This window comes from Equus quagga, chromosome 9 (assembly GCF_021613505.1).
Source record: "Equus quagga isolate Etosha38 chromosome 9, UCLA_HA_Equagga_1.0, whole genome shotgun sequence".
Classification (NCBI taxonomy): Eukaryota; Metazoa; Chordata; class Mammalia; order Perissodactyla; family Equidae; genus Equus; species Equus quagga.
In genome coordinates this window covers 120,082,114-120,103,780 of record NC_060275.1, presented here as the reverse complement: position 1 = coordinate 120,103,780, position 21,667 = coordinate 120,082,114, and the positions used below count along the sequence as shown (strand labels likewise).

The 21,667-nt window shown below is 57.0% G+C and overlaps 1 protein-coding gene across 2 annotated transcripts in view; it reads right to left on the bottom strand.

The window, feature by feature from the left end:
* LPCAT1 (lysophosphatidylcholine acyltransferase 1) overlaps window positions 1–21,667 on the bottom strand; it is a 53,127-nt gene that overhangs the window by 25,163 nt on the left and 6,297 nt on the right. For both annotated transcript variants that reach the window (XM_046671820.1, XM_046671821.1), the window contains exon 2: window positions 7,726–7,868. In XM_046671820.1, the coding sequence (XP_046527776.1) occupies window positions 7,726–7,868 (143 nt within the window). The remainder of the gene's footprint in view (window positions 1–7,725; window positions 7,869–21,667) is intronic.

Sequence of the window (21,667 nt, the reverse complement as noted above, 5' to 3'; positions counted from 1 at the left end):
AATTCCCTCATATTTTAAAAGAATAAATAGGAAACAAGTTCAGTTAACCCCGGCTCCCTTCCGTCTCACCTCCCCCAGGTGCCTGAGGTTTCCCAAGTCAGACGTCACGTTACGAAAACGAGCCTCTTCTGGATGAAATTAGATGGGCAGTAAATCGGAAAAATAAAGTAAGTCAGCCAAGATTAACTGAACTTGTTTCCTATTTATTCTTTTAAAATATGAGGGAATTTAAGCATTTAAACCTACACATGCCCTTTCATGGGAATCTCTGACAGCTCCACACTGCATCACGATTTAACACGTCCCTGAAGCCACACGGGGTGCATGGCCGCACGCGCCAGCCCCCGGGGGAGAAGGAGGCACCTGTACAAAGAGCCACGTCCCTCTCACTCGGCTGCTGGGTTTCGTGGGTAATCACTGGGTAAAATCACCACCTAGAAACACAGGAGCCTCAAACCTGACCAGCTTGACTTCCCAAGGGATTTAAAAACCCTCTCAAGAGAATTCCAGAAGCTGAGTCCCGACAGATCTGAGCAGCAGCCAGCGGCTGGAGGAGCAGGGAGGCCCTGAAGGAGCACCTTGCAAAGACCGCTGTCTGGACGGCAGAGAGGGACTGCCAGGTCCACACTGAGATGCCGGGGACCAAACTCTGATGCTCCATTTCTGGAGCTGGGTGTCGTTACACAGCTACACGCTTTTTAATTATCTGTTCAACTGCACATTTTTACATGCGCTTTTCTGCAGGCATGTTATTTTTCACAATAAAAACATGTACAAAAATAAAAGCCAATAGATGCCCACTAATGCATAAGGAAGAAGAAAGGAGGCTGCGAGGGAGGTTGCACGGGGAACAGGAGCTGGCCCCGGGAAGGCAGGTTCAGAGGCAGGAGGAAGAGGAGACATGGTAAAAAATGAGGATATAATCTTGACCTTTCTATTAGAGACACAACCCTCCCCTCAGGTCAAAAGTCCAAACAGTACTCAACAGATCTGTACCAGGAGGGAACAAACTAACCCTGACAATTCCCTAAAGACCTTGGAGAGAGGCCATCCTAAGTCAAACGACCCACTGGGAAGGCTGCATGGGCGCACGGTCAGAGCAAAGCCCTGCTCACTGTGCAAAGTTGGGGCCCAACACCATTCACCCCAAGGCAAAGGCAGCTGGCGGCCAGCCTGAGGCCCCAGAGCTTTCCTAGAGAAAGTGAGTTGAAGACAGATCCACGTCCATGAGAACCATCCTCCACTCGTCACTGGGGAGGACACCTGAGGATCTGAGATGTGTGAGCAGAACCAGCCCTGGGAGAAAGCAGAGTGCGAGGTGAGGAGACCCACAGTGCATGCACCAGGGGGGCTGGACATCCCCCGCTTCAGTGTGGTCAGAGTCGGGAAGAGCAGGTGCTCTGAAAAGGTGCAGAGAGTAAGAAAAAGAAAATGCTCTTGGAAATCGAATATTGCACTGCAGAAATGACCACGCCCCTGGACAGGCTAGGAGGGAGGGGCAGGAAATCTCCCAGAACACACAGAAGAAAGGACAGAACCATGCGCTCTTCGAAGAAGGCAGTGTCCTGAGATAGACACAGATCTTCAGCACCATGTCAAGCTGCTGAGCAGAATGAATTTAAAAAAAGGTCTCATCCTGAGAAAGTTCTATGGAGAATTTTCCAAATTACCAGGGACAAAGAGAAGACCCTCAGCCCTCCCAGAGAGGAACGAACAATTACTCCAGCATCAAAGTCGCGGCTGTCGGCAGGCAACGCACTCGCACTTGCAGAGCTCAGACGACGTGGGCTGTGGAACCTCTGGGCCTGGAGGCTGCTGCACAGTCAAGCTATCCATCAACTGTGTCGGGAGAGTAAAGACATTTCAGACACAAAGTGAGCCCAGGTTCCTCTTGCACATCCTCTTGCTGAGAAAAGAACCCGAAATTCCAGGAAGTCTTGGGCAAAAAACAAGGGGAAAAAACCACAACAAAACGGGCCCAGGAAATTGCAGACCATGCCCCAGAGCAGTGGGAAGGCACTGAACCTGGCAGACAGCGCGGCTGCGGGACGTGGAGTAGGGGCTCCAGGACCCTCTGGGAGCAGAATGCAACCCCATCCAGTGGCTGTGTGACCAAGAGGGTGGAGCGTCTTGAGGTGACACTCAGGGTCACCCTTCTTTTTGTAACAGCAACATGAGAGGTATTTAGAAATTGTGTAAAGAAGGAAAAAACATTAGGAAGTGCAGTTGAAACATGAGGCACGCTGGGGGCACAGAACATGGGAAATCGTGGGGTGAGGACGTTTGTGCCCATGACGAGCGTGCTCCACCAGGAGGCCCTGCAGTGTGCAGGTGCACCGGGTGGCAGCTGGGGTCTGTGCATGATGGACAGCTCATTCCTTAGGACCACGGAGCCCACAGCGGGAAGCCACAGGCAGACGGGGACCGCGGACCCTGCAGCAGAGCGGGAGGGCGGGGCAGGCCTGCAGACGAGCTTTCCAGCAGCCGCTCTCCTTCATGGCTTTGTTTTCATGCCACACGCGTATTACTGGGATAAAACCAAGAAAATGGACGCGAGGAAAATCCACCCATTCGTCCACCGCTTCCCGAGTACCCGCTTTGCCAGGCACGGGTTTAGAAAGCACTGGGGACACATCAGCGAACCCTGCCAGGATCCCCGCCTGCTGGAGTTCAGTCTCTAGCAGGGGAAATAAGGATTTTTAAAAAATTAGTGAATTATGGAGTAAATCAGAAAGGGATATCATCCACGAAAAATAAAAATAAAAGGAGGGCAAAGTGAGGAAGGTCAGGAGCAGCAGAGGAGGAAGTGATGAGTGAAGGCAAGATGGGAAGAAGAGTCAACCCCATGTACATCTGGGTGATGCATACTCTGGGGAGGACAGCCTGTGCAAAGGCCCTGAGGCAAGAGGGTGCTTGAGTGTTGGGGAGGTGGTGAGGAGGCTGGGTGGCTGGAGAGGAGAGAGGAGGAGGATGGGGGAGGGACGGCAGATGATGAGGACCTTGTAGGGGTTGAAAGGACGAGACATTTACTCCGGGGGACGCAGACATGGGAGCTTCTGCAGGGCTGAGAGCAGAGAGCTGTGCTCTGACTTCCATTTGTAGGGGACCCTGTGGCTGCCGTGTTGAGACGCAGAAGCAGGAGAGCAGGTGACAGGCTATCCCCGGGCCCAGGGGAGCGTTGATGGTGAGGGCCCCAGGGAAGGGGGACCGGGTGGAGGGGTCAAGTGTGTCCTGAAGGTGGAGCCAGCACATTTCCTGCTGGTATGGATGGGAGGTGTGAGCGAGAGGAAGGGTGGCGCTGACTCCAAGGGCCTGGCCCAGGCCACAAAGGATGATGGTCGCCATCCACAGACGAGGGGGCTGCGGCTAGAACGGGTGGGGAGATGGGAGCCCAGAGGTCCTGTTTGGGTGTGTGGAGCTGGATACCACTTACTGATGGCAAGCTCTGGGGCTCGGGCTGGAGAACAGGTCTGGGAGCCGCAGGCTTGTGGACGGTCGTCAATGCCCCAGAATGAGATGAGCTCATGGAAGGGCTCAAGGACCATGGAGGGAGTCGGGGTCGGGGCAAGAGGGGGCCGAGAAGGGCACACAGAGGAGGAGGCCACCAGGAGGGGGTACGGCATGTCCAGTTGAGGGAACATCCTGACCCAACCCTGGAACGGACCGCCGAGGCCTTGGCACCCTGAACACCCAGGCCCGTGAGGCAGGGGCGAGAGCTGGATCTGCCCGGGTCTTTGGGAGAGTGCAGAGAGCACGGATCTGCAGTTTCTGATGGTTCTGCCGTGCGAGGGAGCCCAGAGGTGGGTGGGAGCTGGAAATGGCAGAGGTGACAGACAGCCTATGCACTCTTGGGACCATCCGGGGCTGAGCATCGACCCCTGATGATGCAGACGAGGGTCCTGGGGCTGCAGCCGTGAGGAGCGGCGTGCTCACAGCTGGGACAGGCTGGCTGGGAGCAGGGGCCATCCCCGGGCAGCAGGTGGAGGCAACGCCAGGCTGCAGACGCCGAGGGGCGTGGAGGCTGCCCGGCTGATCCGGGCTGGGGTGTGGGTGGGAGTGCGGCTTCCAGGACAGAGGAGAGAAGCTAAAGCCAAGTTTGACTTCAGGCTCCGACCCCAAGTGTACACACGGCACCCAGAGTCATCACAGAGATGGGAACGAAGTCCCCACACGGAGCCCTCAGGAAAGGGTCCGTCTGCGGCGGCCGCATCCTGTCCCCCCAGATTCCCGTGTTGAAGCCCCAACCCCCAAAGTGACTGTGTTTGGAGATAAGGGGAAATGAGGTCACAGGGGTGGGGCTCTGAGCCCACAGGACTCGCGTTCTTGGAAGAAGAGGGGAGACCTGAGCTCGCTGCCCACGAGCACACAGAAGGCGCCGCCTGCGGCCGTGCAGGCACCTGCGCTCGGACATCCAGCCTCCAGGATCATGAGAACTGAGTGTCTGCGGCTGAGCCCCATCTGTGTACTTAGTGAAGGCGCCCGAGTGGCCCAACACACCCGCTTTCCAAACCACGTGAGTTGGCCGAGGAGCAGCAGCCAGAGGACCAACCGTCACTGTTCGCCCGCCTGGCCCGGCTCTGGCCTCAGCCCCTGCTCGGGTCTGTAAGATGCTCTGGTTCTTATGACACCGTTTTGAAAGTAACTGAGAATAAGTGTCTTTTGTGAAGTTGTCATTCCTCTTCATTGAAAACCCAGGGTTTTTATTTTAGGAAGGTTTGAATGACACTAACATACGTACAGCAAAAGTCCTCTTTAATGTCAACCTACTCAAAACCCTGGCTGTGCAGAGCCTGGAACAGTCGCTCCCAGCTGACTCCACACCGACCCTGAGCAGAAAGTGTGGCACACGCTGAGTCCCGCCTCCTCCATCTCCCGTGTCCCCAGATCAGGCGCTCCTGTCACTGTGCATCCTTCGGGGTGTCCAGGTCCCCTGCCCTTCGTTTCCCCTCAAGCACCAGACCCAGCCCAGGGCTGTGCACTGAGCCAGCTCTCCATCAACACTGCGGTGTGGAGACCCCGGGGGGCTGTGTGCAGCTCGAGCACACATGGTACATGCGTGCACATGTAAACACACGTGCTTCACACATACACAGTGCTCATGCACGCACTCACACACACACACATACTTGCATACACGAATACACACTCGTCTTTATACATTTACACACATCACACATACATACACACCTATATGCTTGCACATGTATGTACACACATGCATTCATACACACACATGCACATGAACACACACCACACACGTCATGTGTAGCACACATATACACACTCACGCATGCCACACTCACACATGTACACACACACTCTCTCACATGTGCGCACACACAGAACGACACGCAGTCATCCTCCGTGGACCCAGACACCTGAGCGCTTGGGACTCGTAAGAACCCTGCCCTTCCCTGTGCAGACGCTTTGCACGCATGTCACATGCATCTGAGGCACGTGTGAAGCGGGCTGCAGGAACTGCAGTTTGCTGCGGTCCATTTGCTACCCAATGAGGCCGAGTAAGATATTCAGGGACAGGAAAAGCCAGGTGGAGTTGGCCCGGGGAAGGGGAACTGGCCTGGGGTGGTCGATTCTGAAGACAGAATCTGCAGCTGTGTGAGGACTCCCACGTCGGGGGAGAGAACGGAGGAGGGCGGGAGTCCAGGCCAAGGTCAGAGCGGAAGTAGGGACTGAGATGACACCTGCCAGGAAGGGTCACAAACCCGCCAGCGCTAAAGCCCCAAACTCTGATCAAATCCCTCGCAATCTATCACACACCAACCCTCCGCTTTCTCACTGCGGCTTCTGAACCCAGCAAAACTGAAATCCTGACTCCTGTTTGGTCTAGATGCATTTTGTTTGATTACATATTTGATACTAACTCATATTTCACACTTAAAGATAAAAAACCGTCACAGTAAAAAGCGCTTTTCGAGGATAAACTAGAAAATCCAACAGGGGGAAATGAAAGACCCAAAGCCAATGGTGCCCAGGGCCCAGGTGACCACGGGCCACCCCTGTCTGGCAGCACCAACTGAGTCCTCCACTCACCCATCCACTCACCCACTCACTCACCCACTCATTCACTCATTCACCCACTCATTCACTCCTTCCCTCCCTCCCTCACTCATTCACCCACTCACTCATTAATTCATTCACTCTCACCATTTATTCACTTATTCTCTTACACATCCACTTGCCCTTTTACTCACTCATCCCCTCACTCAGGAGTGCTTCCCAGCACACCCTGGTCAGGTGCTGTGCTGGGGACAGACGGGCCTGCCCTCGTGTCTACTGGGGAAGAGGAGACTAAGGTTCATTTGAAACAGAGAATGTGAACTACCGTGAGGAGGGGAGCATGAAGACCTGTGAGAGGGCCCCTGGCCATGCCACGCTCATGAGTAGCTCAGCAAACCCCTGGACCTCACTGGCCATCCTCCCCCCGCACGGATGCTGTGTCTGACCATGGCACGTGGGCATCGGGGAGAACATGTGTTCAGGACACATGCCCGTCCCCATATGCCTCTCACAGGCATCACAGATGTGCCTGTAGCTCAGACGCTTTCCAAAGGAAAGAGGAGGACTGAGCCCATCCCTCAAACCCGTAAAGGACCAGGTGGCAAATATTTCAGGCTTTGTGGGCCGTGTGGCCTCTGCCACCATCCACCCTCCGTGAAAGCAGCCCTGAGGCATCCAAATAAGCGGGCATGCCCGGGTTCCAATAAAGCTTTATTTATAAAACAGGTGGCAGCTGGATTTGGCCTGTGGGCCCTTTCGCCAACAACCACACTAAACTAATACTGTTTCTATTCTGACTAAACCATTCAAGGACCCCTCATGATCGAGAGAGATGTTGAGACAGAGGTTGTCAGCACTTTGGTTTTATGATAAGAATGATAACTCCTAAGACGCTGAAGTACATATCAAATCCTTCGGACATCTCCACATCACCGTTAACTAACGTATACACTGAGCTAAAGAATAGCTTTAGGTATTTAAATAAATAAGAAATGCTGTGATTCAATTTAACTCCTGGAGGTTCACGCTGGATCTGCAGTTAAAATGTATTCGCAACACGTCTACTTACAGATCGCTGTGGTTTATTAATATTCAAGGTGTAAAAGCAAGAGGACATTCGACCCTATGGAGGCCAGACCAGGGGCAGCAAGTGGGACAGACGTTGACATGCAGCCTCGGAGGGCTGGAGACACAAAATGTGGGGGATCTCAGTGCTCAGGACATGGGCTCACGGGAGATCCACGTGCTCAGGAGATGGAATCACAGGGGATCTGTGTGCTCAGGACAGGGAATCATGGGGGATCCACGTGCTCAGGGCATGGAATCACGGGGATCCACGTGCTCGGAGCACATGGGATCACAGGGGATCTGAGTGCTCGGGACAAGGAATCATGCGGGATCCATGTGCTGGGTACACAGAATCATGGGGAATCTCTGTGCTCGGGACAGGGAATCAGCCACTGTGTGGCTGGCAGAACTCTAGAAAGAGCGTCAGAGCAGGACTGTGTCTGGGGAGGAACCAGCCGTCGTCAAAGGAGGACAGAGCAGGAGGCAGCAGTGTCCCAGCGGAGGGCAGCCCTGGGCGCCCTGGGCAGGAAGGGGAAGGTAGACTGCCACACTGGGTGGACACGAGAAACCATGAGAACGAAGGCAGCTCAGGATGCTTGTGAGCCCCCACGTCAGGGAGCCCGCGGACCAGCCACTTACCTCCTCCACAAGGCGGGGGGCTGCGTGGGTTCCTGCTCTGCAGATCCCAGTGACGCCACGAGCACAATGGGCCAGGCAAGGAGCATCATGAAGGTGGCAACCAGCAGCCGGAGGGGGAAGAGCGTCAGCGTCATGAGGGTGACCTGGGGAGACAGGGGGCGGTCACTTCAGAAGCACTGCCACGAGGCTCGGCTCCTCTGGCCCCTGGAGTGGGAAGCTGCCCAGCAGACGGCACTGGACCTGCCGCAGCCGGAGCGCTGTCCTCTCATGGGCAGTTGGGTGGGACAAGCAGCCAGGACACCCTCCCCAGGGTCACCAGACCCTCTTCCCACTCTGTCCCTGTCACCCCTGAGGGGCAGTCTAGGAATGGGGTGGGGGGCTCCCTCCTGGAGTCAACAGTCAGCGTCCCCACCAGGCAGTCCTGTTCTTCCTAGCTCCCCCAAGTCCTTACGCAATGAGAGGATGCTTTCGGGGGCTAAGCTGCCATCTGTGAAGCAGTGAGGAGCAGGCACAGTGCTCACGAGCCTGGACCTTGGACCACAAGGAAGACTGGGAAGTCAGGTGACTTTCAGCCCAAGGAAGCCACAGGGTGGGAGCCCAGCAGAGAACAAGGTGGGGGTGGGGGCGCTGCAGCTCAGTCTGGCCTTAAAAGGAGCAGCACTGGGTGCGGCATCGAATGCCGCCACAGGTCTGGTGGAGAGGACACTGTGGAAGGTGGGCCGGGGCTCCATGGGGAGGGGCAGGCCCTGCAGGTGAAACAGCACAGCCACTAACACGGGGTGGGGCGAGGATGGACACGTGGGGCTCAGCAGAGCAGCTGAGCGAGGGAGAGGCGCAGGCGGACGGGCAGCTGGAACTAAAATCGAAGCGGTTTTATGCACAAGTCAGACGTACTGGTTCTGCACCTGAGGGCAGACACTCAGCAATGAGTCTTGGGAGGAACCTGACCTCAGTGGTCAATTAGAACACAGGGCGGGGCACGGATGACAAAATATAAGACTTACAAAAGCTTTACAACCAGTAGATGCAGTTTTTCATTATTTCCAATAATACACATCTCAAACATGCGGGTTTTGGTGCATAGGAACAGAAAAGACAGGAAAAGAGACCCACGTCTGCAGTGCCATCTCCAAGCTTCCCGGCTGACGGAGCCTGGGTGGCCCCACCCCCAACTCTCCTTGTCGGGTGTCTGCTACCTGCGACTGGGTGCCCCTGCCTGTCCCCATGGTCTCTCCGTAGGTTCTCTTGGGGTCTCTATCAACACCAGCACCGCTCGATGGGAACACAATGCAAGCCACATGTGTAATTTTAAATTTTCTAGTGGCCACATTAAAAAACAGAAAGGTGATGAAATTAATATATAATTTATCCCTACATATCTGAAGCATTATCATTTCAGTATGTATTCAGTACAAAACTATGAATGAGACACTTCACAGTTTTTTCATAAGGTCTTGTAAATCCAATGTGTGTTTTACACGTACAGCACATCTCAATTCAAATTTGCCACATTTTAAGCGCCCAAAAACCATGTGCGGCCTGTTGCTGCCTGTTGGACAGTGTGGATCTAGATAACTGTGTGCTTTGCAAATGACAGCAATTTTAATTGCCTCTCTCTCTCCTCCTCTTTCCGGGGCTGGCTATCGCCCTGGCTGGAACCTCCAGTTTCACAAGAGGTTGAACAGAGGCAGCGACAACAGATGCGCTGTCCTGTGGCTGACGTGGTGACGAGGCTTCCTGTGAGACGGCACTTGCTCTCGGCTGTCAGTAAACATCCTTTATTGAGGAGAACATACCTGGCCACCCCCGGGCTCCTACGAGTTTTGATTTGCTTGAAATCATGACTGGATCCTCATTTTAGCCAACGTCTTTCCTGTATGTAGTGAGATAATCATGCGCTGTTCCCAGCCTGTGAATGTGGAGCGTTCACGGCTTTTCTAACGTCACACCCTGGGCCCAGCGCTGGGAGCCTCCTGTCACGCTATTTTTAGGGAATCGCTTGGTCTGTTTGCTAACACGTGTCTGGGACCCAGTCTCGGCCGGTTCTCGGGGGAGCAGGACCCGCAGCTTCCCTCGCGCTGCCTTTCTCTGGACGGATCCTGCAGCCACGTCAGGCGCCAGCCAGTGCCTCTTCAGAGCGATTTCTACGGAGATTGCTCAGTGCTTTCTCAGCGTTTCTAAGACTGTTCACCTCAATTTTCTCTTTTTTCTTGAGTTCATTTCAGTGTTCGTCAGTGAGGAATTCTCTGGGCACCCTCAGCAGATGTTCCTTCCACACCAAATGCCCAGCGTGTGTGTTTCTGTGATAACTGAGTGAGCACCCGTCACATCCTCTCAGAATTGACACCAACCCTGCCCTGATTTATATTTGCATTGCTAATATTATTTGTGCCTTCTAAAACTTTTTGGCCTATAGTGCCGGATGTTTTTCTCTTTTGTTAATCTGTTTCTAGAACCAGTTTTGGATTTGTTCATTGCCTCTGTCATTGCTGTTCAATCATATTAACTTTGGCTCTTAGGGAGTCTCTGTCTTCTACTCCAAGTTCACTCCAACACTCTTTTTAACTTCTTGTGGTGAAAGCCTGGAGCATTATTTTCAGAAAGGCTTTATTTCCCCAATATTCACACTGAGAGCGCGCAGCTTTCTCTAAGCACCACCTTAACCCCACAAGTTTAAAATGTAGCCTTTCCTTTCCTTTTAAAACCCAGTCAGCACATTACGTTCTTGTCCATCCTTTGTGATTATCTTGTGACTTTGTTGCGGAGGGAAGACGGCAGTTGTAGACGAGGCTGCCTCTGGGTCCCAATGCGTCGCCCACCGTGGTGCTCTTCTCGGCCACCCCTCAGGCGGCCCCCACTGTCTGGGGCTCCCAGCTCCGAAGAGACTGCCCCGGGAGCTCCACATTCCTGCTCCTGTTAAAATCTTCCCAATTTGCAGAGAAGTGAAGCCACTGGACACTTGACTGTTTGATCCCCTAAATCGAGCTTGAGGCCTGGTGGCTGTACCGTGGAGGAAAGGAAGAGGCAGCAAAGAGCGTTAACAGGAAAGCTCAGAAAGTCGACCCCACGCAGACGGCGTGGCTCGGAGGGTGTCCCTCTCCGATGTGTGTCTGCACCACACACCTACTCTCAAGCCACATTCCGTTCTCAGGATGGCTTCTGCCACAAACAGTGGAATGACAATAGTCTCTCACGGGGTTCCAGAAAGAGCACACGGTTTCCACACCCCACGAGGTGTATCTGAGACCTGCAGACCAGGACAGGGGCTCGAGGCGCTCCGGGGAGGAACACCCCTTTCCGTCAGACCAACGGGGAGGTGCTGAGGGGAGCTGGATGGGTGGTGGAGCCTGCCCACCGCCAAAGTCAGGGCTCAGAGTCTGCTGTTCAAGTTGCTGGGCTAATTAGCAACATATGCTCCTGTGGGCTGGCCAGCGGCCACGGGATGCACTTGGCCACCTCCTGCGGGACGCAATGTGTGACCGCACTTAAACCTTGGATGATGTATTCACGCCGGCTCTTGTGTGCAGCGTGGCGAACACGGTCCTGGCATCCGTGTTTTGCAGCAAACAGGGAAAGGCTGCAGGTCAGCACACAGACAAGCCTCCACTGAGAGGAGGGTGCGGGTGGAGACACACTGTGGTCTGGGATAGAGCGCCACTGGCCCACGGTGAGCCACTCTGGCTCTGCCTGGAGGACAGGGAGAGAGGTGTCTAGGGGGGCGTGTGGGCGTGTGCATGCATGTGGGGGTGTGTGTGTGTGCACGTGTGCCCCTGTGCACATGTGCGCATGTGTGTGCGTGTGTGCATGCAGTGTTGTGTAAGCTGCTTCAAGAGGGCAGGTACCTTTGGGAGCCGCTGGGTGCAAGAGGGATCCGGCTTCCTGGGCTGAGAGCCCACATGTTTTAAGGGCTCCTTGGCCAGGTCCCCACAGCCCTGCCTTCACCTTGGCACACCGCTGCACCTGTGTGTTCTGTGCCAGGCCCAGACCAGTCCCATAGGAGGCAGAAACCATCCTTGGGGGGACAGGACTTGGAAGGCCTTCTGCAGCTCCTTCTAGAACCTTCTGTGGGCTCTGATGACTTGTCCTGAGCTCCAGGCTGCCCCCTGGTCAGACCCTGCCATCCTCCTGCACCTTCTGACCCACCTCTCTTCTCCACAGGCCCTGTCGCCTATGCGTATCCCAGGCCCGGCCACCCCACTCCTGCACCCTCACTGTAGCCTGGCCAGCGCCTGAGCAGACTCGGTGCTTTTGTGGGAAGCCACAGGGAAGATGACTGGAGCAGCCATGACAGCCACGTGGACACTCCTAACTCTGGTGGGCGCTGAGAAAAGGGAGGTGTCACCACAAAGACGTTCCTAGGAAGTCCCAGCTGGACTAGAAAACCAACAGAACAAAGAGCATCTGGGGAAAGTGAGCGGATGTGCTGTCTCTATGCAGTTCCAGCTGCACACGTGGAATGTGCTGGAACCAGTGGCAGGCTGGACGTGGTAACTCCTTCCCTGGGCAGCCACAGGCACTTCCGTCTGTGCTGCTCTCTTCAGCCAGCCTAGAGGGCGAGCCCGTGGCTCGAGGGGTCCTCGGGCTTTGTCCCCCATCAGGAGCACGCAGGAAGGCAGGGAGGTTCCTGGGGAGAGGGTCGGTCTCCACTCCCCTTGCCCCGAATGAGACACTGCCTCAGAGACCCAGCACAGGGAAGCAGCAGGGGAGGCACCCAGAACCCACTCCCACCAAAGGCCCTCTCAGAGCTGCCATGCTCCCTGAAGTGGTGGGGCAGCCGGCAGATGACACCCGTGCAGGCAGCAGGCAGGGACGGACGAGACTGGTGGGGTGTGGGTGGGGAGACAGCCCTGGAGATGGGGGCAGGCATGAGGCATCAGGGCTCGGGCAGGCATGGGCTGGAGACCGGGTCAATGGGAGAGGGACGCCTCGGAGAGAATGTTGTCCGAAGTCCCAGGTGATGAATGGTCTGGGTCCAGGGACAAAGGAGGAGGAAGCAGTAGCATATTGTGGAGAAGGCTATGGACCAGGGACGGAAAAGTCTGGAAATGCTAGGTCCTGTGTCCTTCCCGAGAAGCTGCCAACAGCTGCAGCCCGCCCATCCTTGTCAGGAGTCCCAGCCACCCTCGAAAGTGCCAGGTCAAATGAACTCCGGAGTTGCTGCCCTGGGATCTAAAGGGGGTGTATGACGCAGTCCTGCGAGGACCCATGCTGAGAGTGCCCAGCCGAGACACATGGTTTAAACTGGTTGCAAGTTGGCTGCAGTAAACTCTCCCACCAAAGGGACTGAACACGGCAGACAGGGACACGGCAAACCCCAGCACACCGTGCCGTCAAGCAGCCGCTTTACACTTGGCTTGAAGCTGAATTTCCCAATCTAACTGGCGCGCTTATCAGGAGTCACCAGCAGAGCAGGTCCAGGTGGTGACCCGCCAGGTACAAGGAGAACTGGGCGGCTGCCCACAGCTCTAAACACTTCCTGCTAATGGGACCCAGGGCTCCTGGGCGAAGCCAGTTCCAGGTCAGGGGTAGAGGCGTAGACGATGAACCAGGAACATCATGGATCAGCCCAAATCAGGAAAGCTGGCGAAGGTCCTGGACTCAGGAGCCCCCGGGGCAGATGGAGCGATTTCAGCATCAGTGAGAACAGTCAATGAGACAATTGGAACTTCAGATGTGCTGACCACCATGAGTCGATCAGCGCCCCGAGTCCCCTCACACGCGTGCATCTACTCACTCACATGCAGTCATACGCACACACCCCAACCTCCCTGGTTGCCTCCAGAGACACTAGGAAACCAGCTCCTGACTGTGAAGCTGGCCAGCGTGGGAAGAACCAGGCCTGGTGCTGCCCGTCCCATGAGATGATCCTTTAGGCAGCCAAGCGGTGGAGCAGGGCGTGCCCCCCCTGACGTGCCAACCAGGGATCAACACCAGCTTCCAGAACCGAGCCATTCGAGATGCCCATGTGACAGAGGGTCCTGCCCAGATGGAGGCGAGTAGGTGTGCTGGGCCCTGCGTGGAGGAGCCACACGACGACCCAGCAGAAACGGAGTTCTAGGTCAAGCCACCAGCTTCCGGAAAACACGAAGACAGAGGAACACAGCCAGTGATGACGGGGCATGCAATCTGCAAAACGCAGACCAGGAAACGCTCTGGGACAAATGCCCCAGACACACGGTAAGAAAGAAGTCAAAACAAGGAGCTAGAAGGGGAGCTCGGAGGAAAGCATGTGTGCGGAGTGTGGCACCATGTGGGCTCGGGGCAGATGCACACGGGCGAGGGCCAGCGGGGTGCCTGCTTAACCACCTCCCATGAACACCACCACACGGGGCTGCTGGTGCCTTCAGGTATGACATGGCCTGCGCTGGGGCTACTCAGAGCCCTTCCCCTTGAGATGCACGCCAGCATGTTTCCGAGTGCACTGATGGAGGCTAGCTCTGCCTCCAAGTCCCCGGGGCGGGGGGAGAGAGGGGTAGATGAGACCAGACTGGCCACAGGCTGGTGATGGCCGGGGCCGGGGGCACGGGGCTCATTCCACTTTCTCTGATTTGGTGTCAGCCGCTGAAGTGGTCTCCCTAAATTCATATGTTAGAATCCCAACCCCCAGGACCTCAGCATGCGACTACATTGGGAAATAGGGTCTTTAAAAGAGGTAATTAAGGTAAAATGAGGTCACATGGGCGAGCCCTCATACAATAGGATGGGTGTCCTTAGAAGAAGAGGAGATGAGGACACAGATACACAGAGGGAGGACTGCGTGAGTACACAGGGAGACGACGGCCGTCTACAGGCCCAGAGGAGAGGCTTCAGGAGGCCACCTGGATCTCAGACCTCCTGCCTCCAGGACTAGAAGATGATGAATTCCCATGGTTCAAGCTCCGGTGCTGGAGCCTCTGGCGGCAGGTGAGGACTCAGGTTGAGCCTGGGCGTGTGCACCCGGCCAGCTGGCAGACCCAGGCCTGGCCCCATGGGGAGCTGCTCCCATGGGCACGCACTGAGAGACTGCTGATGGCAGCGTGGTGGTGGCAGCAGAGCTGGACGCCACCAAAGGGGGACCAGAGAGATGAAGGGCGCTTGCATGACAGTCAGATGCCAGGGGTCAGCAGAGGGAGGAGAGTGAGTTACAGGGGTCACCGAAGACAATCCCAGGAGACGATCAGTGAAAAAGAGAAGAAACAAGCCAGACTCACATTTGCATGCTGTCAGGTCACTTTATGACATCCGTGGAGGTGTTCTTCGGGGCAGGCAGACCCAGGTAAGCATGGGGACAGCGGGCAGATCACTAGCAGGTGTGGGCCCGGGTGGCAGGTGGGGTCTGCATCAGGGGGTGCTGCAACCACAGCACCCACAGGGGCTTCGGGGGTCACTGAGCTGGCACAGAGGGCCCTCAGATCCAAAATGCAAAGGACAGAAGCTGTTCTTACCGGTGGGTCTTCCCACACCCATGAGGACAGGATCCCCGGGCACAGTGGTGCGGGGGCCATCCTGCCAGCCACTGATAGGAAGTGCCAGAGGCCGGGAGGGGCAGAGGGACCCAAAACATAAGCAGGAACTAACGGGAACTGCTCACCAGCTCAAGGGAACGAATGCCTCTCAGAAGGAAGGGTCCATGGGGCTGCAAGGAAGTGGTTCCAGGAAGAACATGACAGACGCATCAACTACCCTGAATCAGCCAACCCACGCAAGCGGCATGTGCACCACGTGCTAGACATGGCCGAGCAAGATGCAGACAGCAGGGTCTGGCTGCCCACCCTGCACATGAAGCCATGGTGGGGGAGGCAGAGACAATCCTGCCAGGGATGCAAGTGCAGTCCACACCCCAGAGAGGAAACACCCACTGTGGATGGGCTTGGATCGGGGGAAACTGAGGCCCAGCGAGGGAGGGAGGGCAGCTTCCCAAGGTCAGCTGGCTGGTCAGAGCAAAAGCCAAGGTTTGAGGGGCAGCTGAGATGAGAAGGGGCTGCCCTGGGAGAGAAGTGTGGGGGGGAAGCCCGTCCCTCCTCTGTGCACCTCACGCCCTTGGGCATCGGCCTGACACGGGGACATGCCTCCTACCTTGCCGTCCCAGCTGGGGCTGCTGCCTGGGGCCCCAGACACATACCATCAACAGCCGATCCACCATCAGGCACAACCAACACCCACGCTGAGCCCCTGGCCCGGCCCGCCCCGCTCCGCTCAGGGGCAGCTCCGTCCCTCTGGTCCATGGACACACAATTTGGAATCAAATTTGCTGCCTCCCTTTCTTACCAACTCCTACTGCCTCCCTCTCCAAAAAAAGTCCAGAGTCTGCGCCCCCTTCCCTCTGAGGGGCAACACGGGAGCTCCCACCCTGGCCCTCCAGGCACAGCCAGACTAGACACCTTGGTGCTCAGAGTTCTGCATGGCTACAGGGTCACCCTGCGACCCCAGGTGCTGGACACCCCGGTCTCCCTCTGGTCTCTTACCATCCCGCACCCTGCCCCAGCTCCTCTGCAGGCGGGTCCCTCCCAACTCTCTGCAGGGCTGGCTCCAGAACCCTCGCTCACCCCGCGGCCAGAGAGAAGGGCCCACGCCCAACTTGCAGAGGGGTGAGAAGTCATGGAGGCAGACAGGTGCACCAACCCTTCCCCCATGCAGGAGCACTTCTGAGACAGGAGCACGAACGTGCACCTGGCAGATCAGCTGGAGTCCGGGGTGGGGAGAGTAAGGGCGCATCTTTCGAAAAGAAGCAGGCACCAGGGTTCAGAAGCACAGGGAGCAGCGGTTTCTGGGGCGGGGTCTTGTGCAGCCCTCAAACACCACCCTGGGTGGCTGGTCCTGGTCACCTCCGAGCTTGTCCTGTGAGGAGTGAATGAGAGATGACTGCACGAATTCTGCCGAGCGATCTCCAGGGCACCGTGGGATCAACGGTGGGAGGGGAAGAACCTCGCCCAGGAAGTCAATCCTTTTTTTGTTGTTTTTGCTGTTACTTATAAAAAAAATAAATAAAATAAGCTGTTTTTGAGAATCCTGATTTAGGATAGACAGAAGACTCTAAAACTGGGAGGTCAACACCTGATGCCCTGGGGCAGTGTGTGGCCCCAACACCTGAGACAGGAGGTGGTTCCACAGAGCCACGTGGAGACGGCTGACGTTTGCCGGGGCCAGTCTCTCCTGACGTAGCGAGAGGAAAAGGATACATCTAATTTTATTATATTTTCTTTTCAAAGAGAGAGCAACTTAGAAAAAGCACAGCGATTCTCACACGGGTCCCCTCAGCTGGCACAACCAGGTGCTTCCGTTTGGAACACCCCCAGCACAGAACCAGTGGGCCAACAGCTGCCAAGCGCGGCAGAGAGCATCGGCCGGGGCCCGCCATCTCCCAGAGGCAAACCAGCAAATCAACCGGAGAAGACGCGTCCTCTCTGCTCCCCCCCATTGGCCAACACCTTCCTTAAACATGAAATGCCTTCTGGTCCAAATCGTGTGCTGTGCTTAATGTGGAATAAAGTTGTTTCACAACTAACTTGAACGGTGAAATTGCTGCAAAGCAAAAGTGAAACAGGAAAATGTGTCATTCTGAACGTCGCTGTCACTCTGTCCTGTCGCACACGCAGCTGCTCTGATGGACAGAAGAGACGCGGCGTGGCTAGCCTCCACGGTATCCTCAGTGAGGGGCTGGGGACGGGGGAGTGCAGGTCAGGCCAGAGGAGCATCTTCCTGTTTATGAGCGTTTTATCAGGCAGCTGGCTTCTGTGTGACCGGCCATCCTGCGCCCAAACTCACACAGGACTCGCAGGTCCTCTTACTAACATGTGAATGTTGGTGGTCCTGACCTTAGGCTTCAGCTGTATCAATCCTGACACTCTCTGTCCTCCTGGGTGACAGCAGGATAACGGCGCCTCCACTCGAAGAAAGGCTCCTTCCAGAGCCACGCTCACTGCTAGAGATAAGCTATTTCTTCTCAGCTCTCCCACTCGAGTCTAAAATTAAATATAGCTTTTCTAAAACAGCGATGTTTTTCTTTCAAACCCGCAGGCAGCCCCAACTTCCTCACCGTCCCCGTCTTCTCTGTTCCAGGGCTTTCAACTCAATGTGTCGCCCAATCTGCAGGCTTCTGCAAACTAAGCATGTCTTTCAGTAATTCACTCTGAATTTACAAACCTGTCCCGTGGCCCAGCGGCAGAGGGATTCCCCCAGACGACCGTATTTCCCACTGTCAACACACCCTGGTTGGTGTGTAAAGGTTTGTGAGGCAACGACAAGCATCTATGCAGTTCTTTACGGGACCAGAACCCCTCTGGTCTAAGGCAACCCTACACCTGACGTCCCACAACCAGGGGGACCACAGGGAAACCCACCAATACCAGACAGTCCTTCCTGCCTGCCCTGGAGCCGTGCCCGAGGTTCCAGTGGGAGGTTGGAGCCCGCCACACTGGCTGACCCTGCCCGGCTCAGTGTCCAGCTCCGTCCCTCAGTGCTGACGGGTCACAGGCACCAGGCAGCCTGAGGCAGCAGCGCCCACGGTCCAGCTGGGGAAGGAGGTGTGAAGCCAACCACACGGTCAGCGCTCAGCACGAAGGAGCAGCTTGGGGCCTCCAGGTGGACTCAGCAGAGACCCCAGCACTGGGGGCCCCGGAGGCCGGCCTGAGCTCTCCGTCCATGTTCAAGGGCGCTGGGGCCTGAGGGCACGCGCCAGCAGATGAGCAAAGGAGCCTCCACCCGGGTCCAGCCCTGTGGTCACGTGCTTAGGTTCACACTCTACTTCCGTGGCCCAGGGTTCGCCAGTTCTGATCTTGGGCACAGACCTACACACCACTGGTCAGGCCACGCTGCAGCGACACATCACATAGAAGAACTAGAATGACCTACAACCAGGATATACAGCTATGTATGGGGGCGTTGGGGAGGGGAAAAAAAGGAAGATTGGCAACAGACCAAACCTCCTCATCAAAAAAGGCATACCTTAAAAAACAAAAGAACATCCACCTGAGGGCCACGGGGGTGGACCCTTGGGGACATCAGGAGCCACCTGCCATGTAGACTCTGGGTCCCCAGGGAAAACTACCAGGGAGACACCGACCACAGCGCCCTCCAGCCAGAGGCTGGGCCCCAAGACAGGGGAGGGGCGGGGGCCCAGCGCAGCTGGAGAAGAGGCAGGTCGGGTGTGGGAAGGCTCAGGGCGGCGCCTGCCCAGGATCACAGACAGAAGTGAACGAGGGTGCTGTGGGAGGACAGGATGGGGGCAGAGCCAGGAGGACACCGCATCCCTGCTAGTCTCTGCCGGGGGCCACCGCCCGGACACCTTTCTCTCTCTGTGGAGACACAGTCACCTCAGCTGCAATGTTCCCCCTGCAGGCACGCAGAGGGTCACAGGGTGTGGACCCCAAGAGCACACAGTCGGTGGGGGGGGGCTGCACGACGCACCTTCGATAAAAGACCTCTTTCCTACATCTGTCACCTTAACTCACAGTCTCAACGCCCTGGGCGTCCAGGGCCCGGAGCCCCGCATTCTGGTCAAGACCCTCCCGGTCATTTCCAGAGACGCAGCTTGCTGGATGTCCAGGGAGTGCCACATCTTCGACCTTTAACTCCCAAAGTGACAGATTCCTGGCAGCCCCAGGGGTGCTGGCTGCTCCCGGCCCCCCAGCCAGATGTGGTTCCCCCAATCCCCGGCTCTTCCCCAGTTCCTGCCCGCCCCACATCAGGGTGGGCGCTGGCTGGACTGGGGGTCCCCAAAGCCCAGACTCACATCATGCGAGCACAGAGCACGACGCCCGGCAAACAGCTCGGGGCTCGCACACCACTCTCGTCTGTGAGGAGCTGGACGAAAGGCATGTGAGAGAGAGCAAGCGCATCCATTCCACAAACAGGCACCGAGAGCTTGGATGGGCCAGCTCTGCTCCGGACTTGGGGAGCAGCCGAGAACAGCGAAGCCCCAGCCTGATGGACAGCGCAGCACCTCTGGCTTAGACCACCTGGGGCAGGCGACAGGTGTCCCGGTGAGGAGGGCACGTCTGGGTGGGGGACACCTGTTCTCCAGGGAAGTTCAGAAAGGTCTCTATAGTAACTGGTGGGGTTTAAGCAAAGACTGAAGGGGACACCGGGAGCTTGGGGGGGCATCCCACACACAGAGGCGGCAAGGGCAGAGAGGGCGCCGGGGGATGCACATGGCTTCTGGATGATCGCTGGCACGCTGGGCTGGCCCCCGGGTCCTGCCTGCACTCTCTCCTCACTCAGTTTCCTATAGAACCTCATCTCCCCAGGGGTCCAGGGCCCCACAGCTGGAGACCGGGGCTCTGTCCCTGAGGCCCCTGTGATTGCGACCTGCAGCCTCCAGAGGAAAATTCCACAACAAACCAAACCTTGGGCCCTTCCGCGGCTGCCCAGTCACCCCCAAGAACTCAGCACCCAGCAGGGCCCAGCTCTGGGCAGGGGGGCAGGAGAAGGGACCGGGGCGGGGCAGTGGGGAGGAAGAACAGAAACACTGGAAAGCAGCAGCTTTCAGGGCTGGACGTCCCACTTGGGGATGAGGCTCAGAAGCAGGAGCTGGCTCCAGGCCCCTGTTCCCAGGCTGCAGAAGGTCACCTGACCCACTCCCACAGCCGTCCCCCTGCACGCAGAACACCCTATAGAACACGCCCACGGAGAGGCGGCTTGCAGGGCACGGAGCTCCCACTTGCAGAGACGGACCCAGGAGGCTGCGAGTCCCACAGATGGGTGGAGAAGCTCAGACCCCGAGTGAGGCTGGACGGGCAGTCCAGGGGAGCAGGCCCTCACCACAGGCAGCCTGGGGAGGGGCAGGGATGTGACGGCCACCCCAGGAGGCACTGGCTTGTCCTTGGGAACATCCACATCCAAGGGGGTGAGAAACTCAGGAGGAAGCGGGGGCAGGGGGCAGAGGCCAGGCACAGAGAAGGCCGTGTGCTGATCTACTGAGCAAGTGACACCACCCACAGGGCCAGAAGGCAAGTGGTGCCACGCGGCACCCAGAGGGACTGTCTGAATAGGGGCTGCTGCAAGCGCTAGGGGGTCAAGTGGCCGTCTGCTCACTGACCACTCATCCAGCGGCCCCTACTAGCCCAGGTTGAGCACAGGACAGGGCCGTGCCTGCCTTCAGGGCTCGGCGCCCAGGCAGTTGGTGAGAAAGCAGGGAGGGTCCAGGCCGGCCAGCCCTGCTGCTGAGTGCACACCATTCCACTCTGTATGGAGCCGGGGTGCAGCCCACCACGGCGGCAGACTCTGGGTTTGCCGGCGGCATTCTGTTTTCATTGGTGTCTTGCGCCAGGGGTGCACCTCAGCCGATGGGGACAGTCAGCAGGGGCAGGAGTGTGGGGGGTATGGACCAAGGAGACCGTGAGAACCCCAACAATAACAGCTCACGTGTGCACAGACGGGCCCCCGCAGCTCAGGGCACGTCCTGGAGATAGACTCACTCTGGTCTTGTGGCCCAAGGAAATTCCTTACCTCCAGGGCCTGGCTGCATAGTCTGAAGAAAAGAATCTCGACATTCAAGAACTGTCGCATTTCTAGCTGCTTCTATTTGTTCAGCAAATATCTGCAAAGAGCCAGCAGGGCCTGAGGAGAGCTCAGCCTGAGTCCCCCTGTGGGAGGAGTCCTCCCTGGGCCATCCTGGGCTGTCCGGGGCTCACCAGCTTTGGGGGAAGACCTCCAGCTGGGGCAGCACCCCAACCTGGGTACCTCCTACCCCACCCCCCTCAGATACAGAGAGCATTACAGAAAGAACATCAGGCTCAGTCCCCACCCCTAACTAGAGGAGGCCCCCCACTGAAATTCTGGGTCTAGGCCACCATCTGTCGACACCGCCCCCCAAACCCCAGCTGCAAGGAGTCCTCCTCCAGCTGCAAGGACACCCATGGCCACATCCTGTACTTCCAACTGCATGGAGCTTCCCTAGAACATCCTGACTCTGCCCTCAGCTGCAGGGAGCTCCCCTAGAACATCCTGGCTCTGCCCCCAGCTG